This window comes from Natrix helvetica (assembly GCF_964273705.1).
Source record: "Natrix helvetica genome assembly, chromosome: 16".
Taxonomy (NCBI): Eukaryota; Metazoa; Chordata; class Lepidosauria; order Squamata; family Natricidae; genus Natrix; species Natrix helvetica.
The window spans coordinates 9801716-9820695 of record NC_138563.1 but is presented as its reverse complement, the minus strand read 5'-3'; the positions used below and the strand labels follow the sequence as shown (position 1 = coordinate 9820695).

Here is an 18980-nt window from a genome sequence, read left to right as displayed (position 1 = left end):
CCTCCTTATTTCCAGGTTGAATCTCTCCTTGGTTAGTTTCCATCCCTTGTTCCTTGTCTGGCCTTCAGGGGCTTTGGAGAACAGCTTGACCCCCTTCCTCATCTCTGGGGCAGCCCCTCAAATATTGGAAGACTGCACTATTGAGAGGTTTTCAGCCTTGGTGACCTGAAGATGCTTTAAGATGTATGGACTTGGAATGATAGGGCTTGAAGGGACCCTAGAGGTCTTCTAGTCCAGCTCCCCTGTTCCAGGCCTCATATCATCCCGATTCAATTTGTTCTTGAAAACAACCTCCAGTGATGGAACAGCCATAAGGCAATCTAATCCACTGATGAATTGTCAGTTGTCATAAAATTACAATTAAATCAGTAAACCAGAAATGACAGAGATAAAAAGATGATAAACACAACCAAGCGAGAGGCCCCCTTCCTCTTAGCGACTAGCTAGGATTTCGTGGCTCTTATAAACCTAGGCAAGTGGGGGGGCACTTGGATCTGAAGAACTGACCATTGATCGCGGCCTGATTCTCTCACCCGTGTTTGTTTTCATTTCCGCAGACCACGGGCGAATCGGTCTCCCTTTTCGTGCACGAGGTGAAGCCGAGTTCTGAAGAGCAGATCCAGCTTGCCAAAACAGCCTTTAAATTCCTCAAGACCCTCCGGCACCCCAATATCTTATCCTACATTGATGGCTTAGAGGTATCTTACAGATGATCTGAACAACAGACATTTGAAACATGGGCAAAACCTCTTGGGGTGCAATGCCGAGTCTTTCGTTGCAGATATATATATTTATTAATATTATACTTTATTCATTAAACATGAAACTCAGCCAACTGAACATTCAAAAATGCATCGCAAATACCAGTGACTGGTGCTAATGGTTGATAGGGGTTGCTACCAGCACCTTCTTAAAATATACGATGTTCCGAGCAGCGCAGTTTTTTGCAGTGGTGTTATTGCAGGAAGCTGCAATTTGTGGATGTATCTTATAAAATTCTTGGACATGGTGCCAAGTGCCCCGATGACAATGGTATCACTGTTACATGCTTCATCCATAATTGGGTAGTTTCAATGGCCAGGTCACAATATTTTGTGATTTTTTCCAATTCTTTTTCTTCGACTCTGGCATCTCAGTCTTTCGTTGCAGAAGTATACATTATTACTATTATTATTATTATTTTACGATTGTATCACAGCGGCCAGTTGTTTCGCCGGATTTGGCATTGATTACTAGTCGGGCCCCACCCAGGGGCCTAGGACGTCGTACCGTATTTTCGTAATATACGTGCAGATCCAAGCAGTGCAGCTTTTTGCATTTGACTGATGGTGATTTTGTCAAGTTTTAACTGTTTTAAATGTAATTCCAGTGCTTTTGGAATAGCACCCAGTGTGCCGATTACCACTGGAATTACCACTGCTGGTCTGTGCCATAATCGTTGGATTTCGATTTTTAAGTCCTGGTATTTCGCGATTTTTTCATATTCCTTCTCGGCGACCCTGCTATCACCTGGTATTGCAATGTCTATGATTGTAACCTTATTTTTCTCAACCAGTGTGATGTCTGGTGTGTTATGCGCTAGTATTTTGTCTGTTTGTATACGAAAATCCCACAGGATCTTGACCATCTGACCCTCGACGACTTTTTCAGGCTTATGTTCCCACCAGTTTGTTGCTGTTTTAATATTATAATTTTTGCACAAATTCCAGTGGATCATTTGTGCCACTGAATTGTGCCGCATTTTATAATCAGTCTGCGTGATTTTTTTACAGCAGCTGAGTATGTGGTCAACAGTTTCATCAGCCTCTTTGCAAAGTCTACATTTGGCATCATCAGAGGATTTTTCGATTTTGGCCTTAGTGGCATTTGTGCGGATAGCTTGTTCTTGCGCAGCCAGGATTAGTGACTCTGTTTCTTTCTTTAATGTACCTGCTGTTAACCATAACCAAGTTTTTTCACTGTGCACTTTATCTTTTATGTTTTCCAGAAATTGGCCATGCAATGCTTTGTTCTGCCAACTCTCCATTCTTGATTTTATCACATCTTTTCTGTATTCTTGTTTCGTCTGTTGGGCCTTCAGTAGATTTTTGTTCTTTACTTCGATTAATAGATGTTCTTGACTTTCTTTTAAATAATCAGCCAGTGCATGTGTTTCTTCTTCAACTATTTGCTTCACTTGTAATAATCCTCTGCCACCTGATTTTTGGGGCAGGTATAGTCTATCAATATCACCACGTGGATGTAAACTGTAGTGCATTGTCATTAGTTTCCTGGTTTTTCGGTCCAAAATGTCCAAATCATCATCATCTTCTTCTTCTTCTTCTTCTTCTTCTTCTTCTTCTTCTTCTTCTTCTTCTTCTTCTTCTTCTTCTTCTTCTTCTTCTTATTATTATTATTATTATTATTATTATTATTATTATTATTATTATTATTATTATTATTATTATTATGCTAATCTTTGGTGAGATTCACAGCCTTTGGGGCTGGTTGGTAGCCTAACAGCTCGAGTCCTAACCAAGGACCTAGGAACTGTTAAGGTAATGTCGGAGGATATAAGTTGTCCCAAGTAGGGTGTTTTTTTGGTAGAATCAGAATGTTCAAGTCCAATAAATGTAGAATTTCCAAATAGCGAGGTAGCCCTTTAGGTATTGCTCCAAGGGCTCCAATTACAATTGGGACAACACACGATTTATTTTTCCACAGTCACTCAAACTCAGTTTGCAAGTCTCAGTACTTTGTGATTTTTTCTTGCTGTTTATCTTCAATTTGTGAGTCACCAGGTATTGCAATGTCAATGAACCAAACTTTTTTCTTTTCAACTATTGTTATGTCAGGTGTGTTGTGGGCCAAGTGCCTGTCAGTCTGGATTCTGAAGTCCCACAAGATCTTGCCTTTCTCATTCTCTAAAACCTTTTCAACCTGGTGGTCCCAGTGGTTTTTGCTGTACTCAAATCCAAACTTCTGGCACAATTTCCAGGGAATAATCTTAGGTCATGGCGTTGTAGGTAGTCAGTTTGTGAAATTTTGCTGCACCCGCTGATCAAGTGGTCGACTGTCTCATCTTTCTCATTACAGAGGCAACATTTGCTGTTGGTGGTAACATGTTGAATTTTTGCCTTCATGCAGTTTGTGGCTAAGGCTTGTTCTTGAGCTGCCAAAATAAAGCCTTCTGTTTCTTTTTTCAGTACTCCTGATCTTAGCCAGTTCCAAGTTAGCTTTTGGTCAGCTTTGCCTTCAATACTTTTCAAGTATTGGCCATGCATAGCTTTGCTTTTTCAATTTTCAGCTTGCTTCTCAATTACTATTTTTTTGTATTCAGCTTTTGACTTAGTTGTCTTCAAAAGGCCTCCTTTATTTACTTCCTTAATCATTGGTTCTTCACTTTTCTGGATGTAATCATTCATTTCTTCTTCCACAGTCTGCTTTACTTGTAGGAGTCCTCGACCACCCTCTGCTCTTGGTAGATACAATAGGTCAACATCACTTTTAGGGTACAGGGCATGATTCATTGTATTATTATTATTATTATTATTATTATTATTATTATTATTATTATTTAATTTTGGTGAGATTCACATTCTTTGGGGCTGGTTGGTAGCTCAACAGCTCGAGTCCTAACCAAGGACCTAGGAACTGTTAAGGTAACGTCGGAGGATATAAGCTGTTCCAAGTAGGGTGGATTTTTGGTAGAATCAGAATGTTCAAGCCTGATAAATTTATAGAGTTTCCAAAAAGCGAGGTAGCCCTTTAGGTATTGCTCTAAGGGCTCCAATTATTATTATTGTTATTATTGAGCATCAAGGACTCCTCATTTCAAATCTGAGCTACAAGTATTTTCATTGATTGAGACGTTTCACTGTCTAGCTAGGTAACATCATCAGTTGGAAGTGAGTGTGGAGTTTGCACAGTTTATACAAAATCTCTTGCTTGTTTTGATGGAGAGAATGTTTTCTCCTCGGTGGTTCCTCGATCAGGGTATTGTTTTCTGCTGGATTGTTTGTCTGGTGTTAATCCCTGCTTATCTGGCTTTCTCTTTCTGCGGGCCCCTTGCAGTTCTCTGAGCTTGGTTGTTGCTTTGCAAATGTGTCATGACCCAACATCATCAGTATGTGTGAATATGGAATTTGTTCCCTGTTTAGATATGGTCGTTCGGTTCAGTGTGATTTTCTCCTTGGTGGTTCCCGGATCAGGGAACTGTTTTCTGCTCCATTGTTTGTCTGGTGTTAATCCCTGCTTATCTGGCTGTTGCCTCCTAGAGAGAATGTTTCCTGGTCTTGTTATTTCCTTCTTCGCTTTTCTATTGTCCTTTTTCAAAGATGTGTAAGTGTGATTTATCCCTGTGAAAGAAAATCTGCAAGAAAACTAGCCAAGCTCAGAGAACACCAGGGACCCTGCAGTCTGCAAATAGGGACCCTGCAGTCCCCGAGCTACAAATATTCTCTTCTATTGGAACCAGCACATTTGCAACTGGCTGTTGTGACCACCAGCCCCTCCAACAGCCGAATCAGAGGAGGAGGGGTGGGAGTCAGGGTCAGCATCAGAGCTCCGAGGGGCAAGAGGGAAGGGAGCCGTCAGAGAGAGAGAGAGAGAGAGAGAGACAGAGGTGGAGCCCCCAGATGGAGAGTCAACAGCCCCACGTCTGGAGGTGGCTGATGAGGAAGAGGAGGAACAGCTGGGTCCAGTGCCTGACGGACGGATGTGCAGAAGGCAGAGGAGAGGAGAGCAGTGGAAATCTATGGGCCGGTCCTTGGGACGGAAGAGCCACCGCTGCTAGCGAAACCCCACCTGAGCTCTCAGGATCAAAGGCAGGGGGATGAGATGAATAGATAGGTCAGACAACGATTCATCTTCGGGCTGGCCGGACTCGTTAGCCAGCGTTGAGAGAGAAACTTTTTGCGGGGGCTGCCGACGTTCCTAACAAAGGAATTATTGAGTTCACTTCAGAGGCTTTGTGGTGTTTGGGGTGCTGGCAAATGTCCATTTGTCCAACCATTTGTGATGGTTTTCGGGACAATCCCCCCCACCGCCAACCCCCATATTTCCCCATGGTGGGAATCACATTTTCTTCTTTGGTTTTGCAGACGGAGAAGAGTTTACACGTGGTCACCGAGCCCGTGACACCATTGCCGGCTTACCTGGAGTCGCGGGGGGACGGGAAGAGCCTGAGCGAAGCAGAAATCTCCTGGGGTCTTCATCAGATTGCAGTGAGTGCTGGGAAGACCGGTATTCGGGGGGGTGGGGGTGCTGGGTTAGGCTCCTTCAGACTAGTAGTCCTCCACTTATGACTCTTCGCTTAGTGACCGTTCCAAGTCACCACCTATCTGAAATAGGGATTCTATTACACACACAAACACAGGCAGTCCTTGACTTATGACCACAACTGAGCCCAACATTTCCCCTGCTAAATGAAACATTTGTTAATTGAATTTTGCCACATTTTATCACCTTTCTTGCCTCCGTCGTTAAGTGAATCACTGCAGTTGGTAAGTTAGAAAGGCGGCTGTTAAGTGAATCTGGCATCCCCACTGGCTTGGCTTGTCAGGAGGTTGCAAAAGGGGATCACGTGATCCTGGGGGACACGGCAACGGTCATAAATATGAATCCATTGTCAGGCATCCAGATGTAAGTCATGTGACCATGGGGATGTTGTGATGGTCGTAACTGCGAAAAATGGCCGTAAGCCACTTTTTTCCAGTTCTGTTCTAACTTTGAATGGTCCCTCGTTGAACTATTGTAAACCAGAACCCATTTCTATTAAATGAGAAAGCGGGGAAAGAGGGGGAAAACAGAAAAGAAAATATTAAATGTACAAGTATATATTCAAGAGAGGGATTATAAAGGAGGAAAAACATAGGATAGATTAGAAAAGATAAGGGAATAAGGAATGATACTAAATTATATTTGGGTTTGCGGAAATACCATCCCAAGGAATCATAAACTGAGATTTGAAAGAAGTACCTATAACGACAGAAAAAGAAAGGGAGAGAGGAGGAGAGAATGAGAGGAAAAGGGGGGGAGGAAGAAAGAGGTAAGGAGAGGAGGGTGGAAGGGAGAGAAAGAGAAGGAGAAGGGTAGGAAGGGGAAGAAGAAGAGAGGAGGAGAAGAGAGGAAAGCAGAGGGAAGGAAGAAAGTGGGAAGGAGAGGAAGGAGGGAAGGGATCGAAAGAGGGAGGGCAGGAAGGGGAAGAAGAAGAGAGGAGGAGAGAGGAAAGCAGAGGGAAGGGAGAAGAGAGGAAGGGAGAGGGAAGGAGAGGAAGGCTGGAAGGGAGAGAAAGAGAAGGAGAGGGTAGGAAGGGAAAGAGGAAGAGTAGGAGTAGGGGAGAGGGAAGGGAAGAAGGAAAGGGAAGGAGAGGAGGAGGGTAGTAGAGAAGAGAGGGAGGGAGAAAAGGGAGAGAGGAGGAGAGAATGAAAGGAAGACGGGGAAAGAAGAAAGAAGTAAGGAGAGGAAGATGGAAGGGAGAGAAAGAGAAGGAGAGAGGGTAGGAAGGAGAAGAGAAAGAGCAGGAGTAGGGGAGAGGGAAGGGAAGAAGGAAGGAAGGAGAGAAGGGAGGGAGAAAAGAAAGAGAAAAGAAGGTGGTGTTACAACAGGAGGAAGGGATGGTAAAGAAAGCAACCCAAAACATACATTATATAACCTATTCAATGGAATAACCAATGTGTAAGAATGGCAAATGTAAAAAGAATAACAACTATGTGATTGTAGACTTACAATGGCATGTAAGAGAATTTAAAAAAAAAACATTTAAATAGTGAAGCGAGGTGTTGCAAGTCGGGGATTAACGATTGAGGAGGGGTATTTATCCTGTGTTTTCCAAGCCCCCTTGACCAGGCTAAGGGTGTGGTGTCAGGACCTTGCCCGTGACCTATGACCCCTTCCTTGACCGTCTCCTGTCTCCCCCCCCCCCTTTCCTTCCTTAGAAAGCCCTCAGTTTCCTGGTCAATGACTGCCACCTGGTCCACAACAACCTCTGCCTGGGCGTGATTTACGTGGACCGGGCGGGCGAGTGGAAACTGGGGGGCTTGGATTACATGTGCTCAGACCAGGGAGACACCGCTGTGCCCCGGAAGGGGGTCCCCGAGCTGGAGAAATACAACCCCCCCGAATTATCCGACAGCGCCAAAAACGGCGGCGAGAAATGGTGAGTTTTTTTTTTCTTTTCCCCTGTTTTACATTCATATTCTTGAAATACCGGGAGTCCTCGACTTACAACAGTTCATTGAGTGGCCGTTCAATGTTATGATGGCCCTGGGAAAAGTGACTTTATGACGGTTTTTTAACACCATTGCCGCCTCCCTGTGAACGTGTGATTTGTTTAACAACCGTGTTACTAACTGAACAACAACATAAATTTTAGGCTCAATTGTGGTCATAAGTCGAGGACTACCTTGTACCATGTTTCTCAACCTTGGTCACTGTGCTGGCTGGGGAATTCTGGGAGTTGAAGTCCACCAAGAGGGGAGTAGAGTGGAGCAGGGCACAGGAGAGAAGAGGAGGCGAGAAAAGTCAAGGGAAGAGGAGAAGGAAGGAGAGAGGGCAAAGGAGAGAAGGAAATGGACCAGGGGAGGGGAGTAGGAGAAGGAAGTGGGGAAGAGGATAGAGAAGAGGGGAGAGGAGAAGGAGAAGGAACGAGAGAGGGGAAAGGAGAGAAGGAAATGGACCAGGGGAGGGGAGTAGGAGAGAGGGAAGGAAAGGGAAGTGGGGAAGAGGAGAGATGAGAAGGAAGGAGAAGGAAGTAGAGAGGGGAAAGGAAAGAAAGAAATGGATGAGGGGAGGAGTTGGAGAGAGAGAAGGAAAGGGAAGTGGAGAAGAGAGAAGAGGAGAAGAAAGGAAGGAGAAGGAAGAGGAGAGGAAAAGGAGAGAAGGAAATGGATGAGGGGAGAGGAAAGGGAGAGATGGAAGGAGAGGGAAGTGGAGAAGAGAGAGAAGAGGGGGGAGGAGTGGAGAAAGAAGTAAGTGGAAAGGAGAGAAGAAAATGGACGAGGAGAGAGGGAAGGAGGGGGAAGTGGGGAAGAAGGGAAAGGAGAAGGAGGTAGAGAGGAGAAATGAGAGAAGGAAATGGATGAGGGGAGAGGGGTTGGAGAGGGGGAAGGAAAGGGAAGTGGGGAAGATGAGAGAAAAGAGGGGAGAGGAGAAGAAAAGGAAGGAGAAGGAAGTAGAGAAGGAAAGGAGAGAAGGAAAGGGATGAGGGGAGAGGAAAGGGAGAGAGGGAAAGAGAGGGAAGCGGAGAAGAGAGAGAAGAGGGGAGAGAAGTGGAGAGGGAAAGGAGAGAAGAAAATGGAGAAGGAGAAAGGAAAGGAGAAGGAAGTGGAAAAGAAGAGGGGAGAGGAGAAGAGGAAAAGTGGGGAGAAGAGAAAAGAGAGAAGGAAATGGATGAGGAGAGAGGAGTAGGAGAGAAGGAAGGAGAGGGAAGTGGAGAGAGGAGAGGAGGAAAAGGGAGGAGAAGGAAGGAAAAGGAAATAGAGAGGAGAAAGGAGAGAGATAAATACATGGAATGTTATGGTACAATTATGAACATTGCGTCTTTAAAAGAGATTCTAAATGTATGATTAAGAGAATATTGGTTATCATCAGGGGCTATAAAACTATGTATACGCAAAAAGGACTGGATAACAGCCAATACCCTTTCGCTGCAAAACTGGAAATATGATGTATTATAAAGAAAAAGGTACAATAAAAATATTTTTAAAAATAATGAAGTGGCGAAGGTTGAGAAATACTGTTTTTATCGGAGGATTTGTGGGTCTCTCATATCTGCACATATGAGTAGGATCTTAGTTGGGGGGGGGGGGTTGACCAGAACCCCCAAATGATGTTTTGGGGCTTTGCAAAGGAGCAGGGAGGGATTGGCTACTCCATACAAAATGCAGTTGCTTCAAGTCAGATTCGAATCCAGAATCGGATTCCGATTATCACCTGATTTAGAAAATCCATTTGAAGGAGAAAAATCAATCCAATTTCGGAAGCCGTCGCGAGAGAGGAAACCTTTTCAGGAATGCTTAAAGTATCTGCACCGTTTGGAGGCCCTACTATGCGAGCAGGATCCTTACCTGCCAGGGGCTACACTGGACACACCCCTGAAAGCTTGGAGGCGCCCCTTGGAGACTGTCTTATCGGTTTGTGCCGAAGGGTCACTTTAATTACGAAGCAAGAAATTATTATCAATTTTCCAGGGATCTAATCAATAAAAAACTAAGTTCAATGAAAAGTGTTTAGATTTCGTTTTGGCCTCTCTAACTCTGGCGAGGGCAGCAGCAGGTCAAAGATCAAAGCTAAAAATCAGTTTTGTTGATTTTTTAGCTGCCAATCAGGGTAGGCCAGTTATGTGTCCTGTCCTGCAGATGTTGAGGCTCTGGGAAGAGTGCAGAGAAGAGCAAGAAAGAGGATTAGGGGACTGGAGACTAAAACATATGAAGAACGGTTGCAGGAACTGGGTATGTTTAGCTTAAGAGAAAGAAGGACTAGGGGAGACATGATAGCAGTGTTCCAATATCTCAGGGGTTGCCACAAAGAAGAGGGAGTCAAACTATTCTCCAAGGCTCCTGAGGGCAGAACAAGAAGCAATGGGTGGAAACTAATCAAGGAGAGAAGCAACTAAAGAGAAATTTCCTTAGGTTCTTATGCTTGAGCAGGGGGCTGGACTAGAAGACCTCCAAGGTCCCTTCCAGCTTCTGTTCTATTTTTATTTTTAATGTTGCCTTTTTATATTTGTGTTGTATTTGTGCTGATAATGAGAAAGAGGGAGTAGTGAGCTCCCTCCCATATTTGGGCATACCAGGGGTTGTAACACAAATCTTTAACTTTAACTTTAACTTTTATTTGATTTCTAGACCGCCCCTCTCCCAGAAGGGACTCGGGGCAGTGTACAGTCATGTTAAAAACAGTAAATATACATAATATAAATATAAAATAAATATAGATGTGGCTGGAGGAGGTAGCAATAGTTTACTGTACAATAGTTAAAGTTAGATTTAAAATTTTAAAAATTTAAAAATACATTAAAAAATACCCCTAAAAACTATCCCAGGGTAAAATATTTGCCAGGAGGTATACAATGGGACTATAAATGGGCCAGGCCAGCTAATTGGAACAGGTGGGTCTTGAGTTTCTGTCGGAAGGAGCGGAGGTCGGTAGTAGTTCTGATATCGGGGGGGAGGTCATTCCAGAGGGTTGGGCCCATTACAGAGAAGGCTCTACTCCGTTGGCATTGCTTGGTGGACGGCACCCGGAGGAGTCCCTCCCTGTGAGAGCGAATTGGTCGCAGGGATGTATGGGGTAGGATGCGATCCCGCAGGTAACTAGGTCCTGTGCCATGGAGCGCTTTAAAGATGGTAATCAACACCTTGAAACGCACCCGAAAAACCACAGGTAGCCAGTGCAGCTCGCACAGGAGAGGTGTTACGTGGGAGTACCTGGTACTCCCCGTGATAGCCCGCGCGGCCGCATTCTGAACTAGCTGTAGTCTTCGGGTGCATCTCAAGGGAAGCCCCATGTAGAGAGCGTTGCAGTAGTCCAGACGGGACGTCACCAGCGCATGAGTGACTGTGCGTAAGGCATCCCGGTCCAATAGGGGGCGCAATTGGCGCACCAGGCGAACCTGGTGGAACGCCCCCCTTGCCACGGCTGCCACATGGTCATCCATGGACAGCCGGGCATCTAGGAGGATGCCCAAATTGCGCACCCGTTCCACAGGGGGCAGTTGCTCGCCCCCTATGGCCAGTGATGGAGTCCACTGGTTGAACCGAGGCGCCGGTAACCACAGCCACTCTGTCTTGGAGGGGTTGAGCCTGAGTCTGTTGTCCCCCATCCAGACCTGAATGGCTTCCAAACACCGGGACATCATTTCGACAGCCTCGTTAGGGTGGTTTGGGGTGGAAATGTACAGCTGAGTGTCATCAGCGTACAGATGGTATCCAACCCCAAAACCACGGATGATCTCACCCAGTGGCTTCACATATGTGTTGAACAGAAGGGGCGAGAGGACCGACCCCTGCGGCACCCCACAAGTGAGCGACCTCAGGGTCGACCTCTGCTCCCCTGCCAACACACATTGCGTCCGGTCGGAGAGGTAGGAGCCGAACCACCATAAAACGGTGCCCCCTACTCCCATCCCCTCCAGCCGGCGCAATAGGATACCATGGTCGATGGTATCAAAAGCCGCTGATAGATCTAATAGGACCAGGATAGAGGAACAACCCCAATACATACCTATTTCTCTGGCTCAGCTGATAAGGAGGAGAGCCTGTGGCTTAGTGGCTAAGACTCCTGCCTAATATGTAATACAGCCCTGGTTCAAATCCCAGTAAGGGTATGGCTAGCTGATGAGAGCTAAATAGCTTGAAATAGATCTATACTAGTCTCCCTTTATTTATTTATCAGCACAAATACAACACAAATATAAAAAGGCAACATTAAAAATAAAAATATGGTTTTCTGCCAGGATGGTTTTCTGTAATGAGCCGAAGGACAGAAAGGTGAGCTCCCTCCCATATTTGGGCATACCAGGGGTTGTAACACAAATACATACATACATACATACACACATATATATATTCAATTACAAAAATAAACATTCCATCTTTCCTTAGGCAGAGTGTCGTCTGGGTACAAACTCCTCTGTGCAACATCGTTCCTCATTTGCCACATCCTTTCACATTTATAGTAACATTATTTCCCTAAACTTATTATTATAATATCTTAAACATTTAAACATTGTAAAACTCTCAATTTTTCTTCTTAATATCTTCTAGTGATAATACCATCATACACATACTAACAATTTTCATCTTAATTATATCTCTTATCTTGATATATTTTCTACTTACTTTTTAGCCTCCTTCATTTCCAAACTCCCTTTTTATTCTCCGGCCATTAGTAAAAATACTTCCCAAATCATATAATATTCAGTTTGCTCTTTCTCCTTAATTGCTTCTTCTGCTTGAGCAGGGGGCTGGACTAGAAGACCTCCAAGGTCCCTTCCAGCTTCTGTTCCATTCCATTCCATTCTAGTCTCAATAAAGATTCTATTCTGTTCTTGTTCCTGTTCCAATTCCATTCTATTCTAGTCCCTATCCTAACCTATCCCATATTCTATTCTATATTCTATGCTGTTGTTTATTCTATCTTCTCTTCTCTTAACAATGAGAAGAATCGATGGGTGAAATGGGTTGCCTCCAGAGGTTGTGGGGGGCTCCATCACTGGAGGCTTTCAAGAAGAGTCTGGACAGCCATTTGTCTAGAATGGCACAGGGTCTCCTGCTTGATCAGGGGGCTGGACTAGAAGACCTCCAAGGTCCCTCCCAACTCTGTTATTCTGCAACCCTGTCAATTCTTTTCCACCGCTGGTATCTTTCCTTGGTCTCACAGAGTGCCAGCTGCTAAGCTTTGTGCTAACCTCACTAAAGGCTGAAGGCACACAACCGTCCAAGGTGAACTCAACGACATCCAGGTTGGTTCACAGGGATGGCACGTAGCTCTCTATTTGAAGCCAGGTTCTACGCAGAGGCACAAACCTGGTTTTGTCTTTTGTGGGAATCCCTTCAGCATAGATTGGTCTGTGTGGTATTTTGAGGGGGCTTAAATCTGTCTTGGAAACAAACTATCCGCTGGTGGGCATGGAGCTAGTCCTCATGATCCTGACGTGACTCAGACTTGCTTCCTGTGTGTGGTCTTAGGTCAGCAGACATGTGGCGATTTGGCTGCCTCATCTGGGAGGTCTTCAACGGCCCCCTGACCCGCCCGTCCTCCCTGCGGTCCCTCAACAAAGTGAGTCTCTTTGGCGACCCTTCCCCAACAGTTCCCTGAACTAACCCCTTTTCCTGGGTTCACACAACCCCATAAACTGTAACTGAGATTGACAGTTTGCCCCGTTGGTTGGTTGTGAGAATACGGGTTTTTTTTTCTGATGAATGAAAGTGGGCTGGCTACAGATGGACAAAATGGTGTCCTAGGGCAGACACTGAGTGGATTTAATGGAGGTGGCTAACTTTGTAAATCACTGAGTGGTGTGAATTCCTTCTCTCTCTCTCTTTCTCCCTCTCTCTCTCTCTCTCTCTCTCCCCCCCTCTCTCTCCCTATCTCTCTCTTTCTGTATCTCTCTCTCTGTATCTATCTTTGTCTGTCTGTCTATCTATCTACCTACCTATGTATCTATCTGTATCTCTATATCTATCTATCTATCTATCTATCTATCTATCTATCTATCTATCTATCTATCATCTACCTACCTACCTACCTACTTACCTACCTACCTACCTACCTACCTCTCTCTCTCTCTCTCTCTCTCTCTGTATCTATCTCTCTGTATCTATCTTTGTCTGTCTGTCTGTCTGTCTACATCTATCTATCTATCTATCTATCTATCTATCTATCTATCTATCTATCTATCTGTATCTCTCTCTCTATCTCTCTGTATCTATGTCTGTCTATCTGTCTGTTTCTCTCTTTCTCTCTTCCCCTAGGTGTAAAAATATTGAGCTGGCATATTAGAAGTAAAAGATAGATGAATACCCAGAAATGGACTAGACCAGTTTTCTCATCCTTGATAACTTTAAGATGGGTGGAATTGAAGTCCACCCATCTTAAAGTTGCCAAAGTGGTGAAACAGCGCCCTAAAGTGAAGTGTGTTTTCTCTACTCCATAAGGTTGCAAAGGGAAAAAGGCTGCAGGTTGCACAGTTGACATTGGAACTGCCTGAGACATGAACGGTGCCCATCTTGTCTTCCCTCTTCTGTTGGCGACCACCATCTCCTCCTCCTGACCTACCTGCCTCCTTCCATCTCTTCCAGATCCCCAAGTCCTTGGTGCCCCATTACTGTGAGCTGGTTGGTGCCAACCCCAAGCTACGACCCAGCCCATCCAAATTCCTGCAAAATTGCTGTCGGACGGGCGGTTTCATGGACAACAAGTTTGTGGAGACCAACCTCTTTCTGGAGGAGATCCAGGTGAGAGCCGGGAGCCCGGTGCCTCTCCACCGAAGGCTCCTGGCCTGTGCCTGGCTGTCCATGGGGCTAAAGTGTAGAAGACCGAGTGGCTGTGGTTACCGGCACCTCGGTTCAGCCAGCTGACCCCATCGCTGGCCATAGGGGGCGAACAACTGTCCCCTGTGGAGCGGGCGCGCAATTTGGGCGTCCTCCTTGATGCCCGGCTGTCAATGGAGGACCATGTGGCAGCCGTGGCAAGGGGGGCGTTCCACCAGGTTCGCCTGGTGCGCCAATTGCGCCCCCTACTGGACCGGAGTGCCCTGCGCACGGTCACTCATGCGCTGGTGACGTCTCGCCTGGACTACTGCAATGCCCTCTACATGGGGCTTCCCTTGGGACGCATCCGGAGACTGCAGCTAGTTCAGAACGCAGCCGCGCGGGTTATTATGGGAAGTACACGTTACTCCCACGTAACACCTCTCCTGCGCGAGCTGCACTGGCTACCTGTGGCCTTTCGGGTGCGTTTCAAGGTATTGATCACCATCTTTAAAGCGCTCCATGGCAGAGGACCTAGTTATCTGCAGGATCGCATCCTTCCACATACGTCCCTGCGACCTATCCGCTCACACAGGGAGGGGCTCCTCCTGGTGCCGTCTGCTAGGCAATGCCAGCGGGCGACACCTAGGAGTAGATCCTTCTCTGTGATGGGCCCAACCCTCTGGAATGACCTCCCCCCAGACATTCGAACTACCACCGACCTCCGTTCCTTCCGGCAAAAGTTAAAGACTCACCTGTTTCAATCAGCTGGCCTGGCACTTTCTTAGTTTTACCTCCCAGGGATTTATTTTATTTTAGGGTTTGGGGTTTTAATTGTGATGTTTTTAGGATTAGAATTATTTATTTCTTAGTACAGCCTATCTCCCCTCCAAATGTATCTTAAATGTAGCTTAAATGTATTTAATTTTATGACTGGTTTTATTGTATTGACTGTACACCGCCCCGAGTCCCTTTTTGGGAGAGGGGCGGTCTAAAAATCTAAGAAATAAATAAATAAATAAATAAAGGAGGCTCTGCTTGTGGGTCAAAGAACTTGGTTCAACCCTGGAACATTTGAGGTTTCAATCTCCCTATCTGGAGGTGTTTTGCCATTCACACATTGCAATAAAATACAGGAATTGGTTTTACTGGTTTTTTTTTTACTGATCTCTTTTACTAAAACACGACGTGAATGTGCAGGTAGGTAGGTAGGTAGGTAGGTAGGTAGGTAGGTAGGTAGGTAGATACAGTAGATGATAGATTAGATAGATGATAGATAGGTAGGTAGGTAGGTAGATAGATAGATAGATAGATGATAGATAGATAGATAGATAGATAGATAGATAGATAGATAGATAGATAGATGAGAGAGAGATAATAAATTAGATAGCTATATACCGTGTTTCCCCGAAAATACGCCAGGGGCTTATTTTCTTTTGCCCCACGAAATATGCCCTTGGGTTTATTATCAGGGAGGGCTTATTGTTTTGGGGCTGCCGGGCGGCTGCTCCCTTGTGAACTGGCTCCCGAAGAGCCGGGCACAGCCTCAGGGTCGAATGGCTGTGTTGCGCTGTCGCAGCAGCAACGCAGCAGCCATGAGGTGACCAAGCTTATGAGCAGCCGCCCGGCAACCCCCCTTTCCAGCCGGGTACAGCGCCGCTGCAGATTGTACAACCATAGAGCGTACTTCCAGAGCGGCATCCATCCTCCGTGCTTTGAAAAAAAAACCCAAGCGGCAGACGGCGCCAGCAGCGCAGATGCCCTTCGCGCGAGCGGGGAGAGGAAAAGCCGCTGCGAAACTCCCCTCTCCAGCCATGCAGAGCCCCATTCACTCACCTAGGGGCATTCCGAAGGCACCGAGCCGCGGGAGGCGGAGGGCGGCGAACAGGCGCTCGCGTTGCTTGGTGCCTTCCAGGTACTGCTAGGTTGGTCAGCGACACTATACACGGCTGGAAAGGGGGGTTGCCGGGCGGCTGCTCATAAGCTTGGTCACCTCATGGCTGCTGCGTTGCTGCTGCGACAGCGCAACACAGCCATTCGACCCTGAGGCTGTGCCCGGCTCTTCGGGAGCCAGTTCACAAGGGAGCAGCTGCCCAGCAAACCCACCCCCCTCTTCAGCTGGGCACAGCGCCGCTGACTGACCTAGCGGTACCCCGAAAGCACCAAGCAACGCAAGCGCCTTTGCCCCCACCTCATTCCCGTGGCTTGGTGCCTTCGGGATACCGCTAGGTCGGCGAGCGGTGCTCTGCCTGGTCGGGGGGGGGGGGATTGTCCAGAGGGTTTATTTTCGAGGGTGGGCTTATATTTTTGCGCACGTGAAAAATGTCGCAAGGGTTTAGTTTCAGGACATGGTGTATTTTCGGGGAAACACGGTAGTAGATTCATAGATAGATGATAGGTAGGTAGGTAGGTAGATAGATGATGATAGATAGATAGATAGATGAGAGAGAGATAATAAATTAGATATATAGTAGATTCATAGATAGATGATAGATAGATAGATAGATAGATAGATAGATAGATAGATAGATAGTAGATTCATAGATAGATAGATAGATAGATAGATAGATAGATAGATAGATAGATGATAGATAGATAGATGATAGATAGATAGATGATAGATAGATAGATAGATAGATAGATAGATAGATAGATGATAGATAGATAGATAGATAGATAGATAGATAGATAGATAGATAGATAGATAAATTAGGTAGGTAGGTAGGTAGGTAGATAAATAATAAATTAGATAGATGGAAGATAGATTGGATAGATGGATGGATAGATAGATAGATAGATAGATAGATAGATAGATAGATAGATAGATAGATAGATAGATAGATTAGATAGATGATAGATAGATAGATAGATAGATAGATAGATAGATAGATAGATAGATGACAGGAAAGAGAATGATAGATAGATAGATAGATAGATAGATAGATAGATAGATAGATGATAGATAGATAGATAGATACATAGATAGATAGATAGATAGATAGATAGAGATGTAGATAGATGATAGATAGGAAATAGAATGATAGATAGATAGATAGATGATAGATAGATGATAGATGATATATAGATAGATAGATAGATAGATAGATAGATGATAGATAAATAGATAGATAGATAGATAGATAGATAGATAGATAGATAGATAGATGAGAGAGAGATAATAAATTAGATAGATATATAGTAGATTCATAGATAGATAGATAGATAGATAGATAGATAGATAGATAGATAGATAGATAGATAAATTAGGTAGGTAGGTAGGTAGATAAATCATAAATTAGATAGATGGAAGATAGATTGGATAGATGGATGGATGGATGGATAGATAGATAGATAGATAGATAGATAGATAGATAGATAGATAGATAGATAGATAGATTAGATTAGATAGATGATAGATAGATGATAGATAGATAGATAGATAGATAGATAGATAGATGACAGGAAAGAGAATGATAGATAGATAGATAGATAGATAGATAGATAGATAGATAGATGATAGATAGATAGATAGATAGATAGAGATGTAGATAGATGATAGATAGGAAATAGAATGATAGATAGATAGATAGATGATAGATAGATAGATAGATGATAGATAGATAGATAGATAGATGATAGATAAATAGATAGATAGATAGATAGATAGATAGATAGATAGATGAGAGAGAGATAATAAATTAGATAGATATATAGTAGATTCATAGATAGATAGATAGATAGATAGATAGATAGATGATAGATAGATAGATGATAGATAGATAGATAGATAGATAGATAGATAGATAGATAGATAGATAGATAAATTAGGTAGGTAGGTAGGTAGATAAATCATAAATTAGATAGATGGAAGATAGATTGGATAGATGGATGGATGGATGGATAGATAGATAGATAGATAGATAGATAGATTAGATAGATGATAGATAGATGATAGATAGATAGATAGATAGATAGATAGATAGATAGATGACAGGAAAGAGAATGATAGATAGATAGATGATAGATAGATAGATGATAGATAGATAGATAGATAGATAGATGATAGAGAGATAGAGAGATAGATAGAGATGTAGATAGATGATAGATAGGAAATAGAATGATAGATAGATAGATAGATGATAGAAGAGAGAGAGTGATAATAAATAGATAGATAGAAGATAGATTAGATAGGTAGGGAGGTAGAGAGATAATAAATTGATAGAAGATAGATTAGATAGACAAACGGACAGACTGACTGTTAACTGACTGATTGCTGTAGAATATACAGGCACGAAACCTTAACTTAATCGCCCCCAAAGTAGCTTACTCCAAGAAAAAGGGTATTAAATATCCTGACACCCTTGTTGAGTGCTGGCTAGATCATGGGGTATTTCCCACATGGGATCTCTATGGTGGGAATCCTTCTGCAGAACCTGGCTCCAGCTTGGTTGGAGATCTGGTCTGAATGACCCCTCACCGTCCTTTAATTCCATGCCTCCCCCTTCCCCGAGCTGGAAAGGGTGGGGTGGGGGCGGATTTGAACCCGTGACTCTTGGTTACTGCTTTTCCCCTCCTGCAGATTAAGGAGCCGGCCGAGCGGCAGACGTTTTTCCAAGAACTCAGCGACAACCTGGATACTTTCCCCGAGGATTTCTGTCGTCACAAGGTCCTTCCCCAGTTGCTGATGGCCTTTGAGTTTGGGAGTGCGGGCGCCATAATCCTTACCCCGCTCTTTAAGGTAAGCCACTCTCCTCCTTTAGGAGACACGGATTGTGATGACCTGGGGCACGGCACAGAGATAACACAAACACAAGCCATTCAAACGGCCTGTCAACTCCTAAAGTTGCCATAGTGAGAGAAGGGGGGGAATCATTCCACGCATACTTTCAGCTAAAGTCGAATCTCAGATTACGGCAGCAGGCTTGGGAGGGGTGCACCTCATTAGAGAATGTGATTTATGACACAGACTGAGGGGAGGGAAGGAACGGGGCTAAACTTCAGCAATAAATCAAACAAAGCATAGGC

The 18980-nt window shown here is 44.5% G+C and overlaps 1 protein-coding gene across 1 annotated transcript in view; it reads left to right on the top strand.

Moving 5' to 3' along the window:
* Positions 1–18980, top strand: part of SCYL1 (SCY1 like pseudokinase 1) — a 41705-nt gene that overhangs the window by 1744 nt on the left and 20981 nt on the right. The window contains exons 2-7 of the mRNA XM_081967817.1: positions 558–698; positions 5082–5204; positions 6918–7138; positions 12672–12762; positions 13785–13940; positions 18535–18693. Coding sequence (XP_081823943.1) covers positions 558–698; positions 5082–5204; positions 6918–7138; positions 12672–12762; positions 13785–13940; positions 18535–18693 — 891 coding nt within the window. The remainder of the gene's footprint in view (positions 1–557; positions 699–5081; positions 5205–6917; positions 7139–12671; positions 12763–13784; positions 13941–18534; positions 18694–18980) is intronic.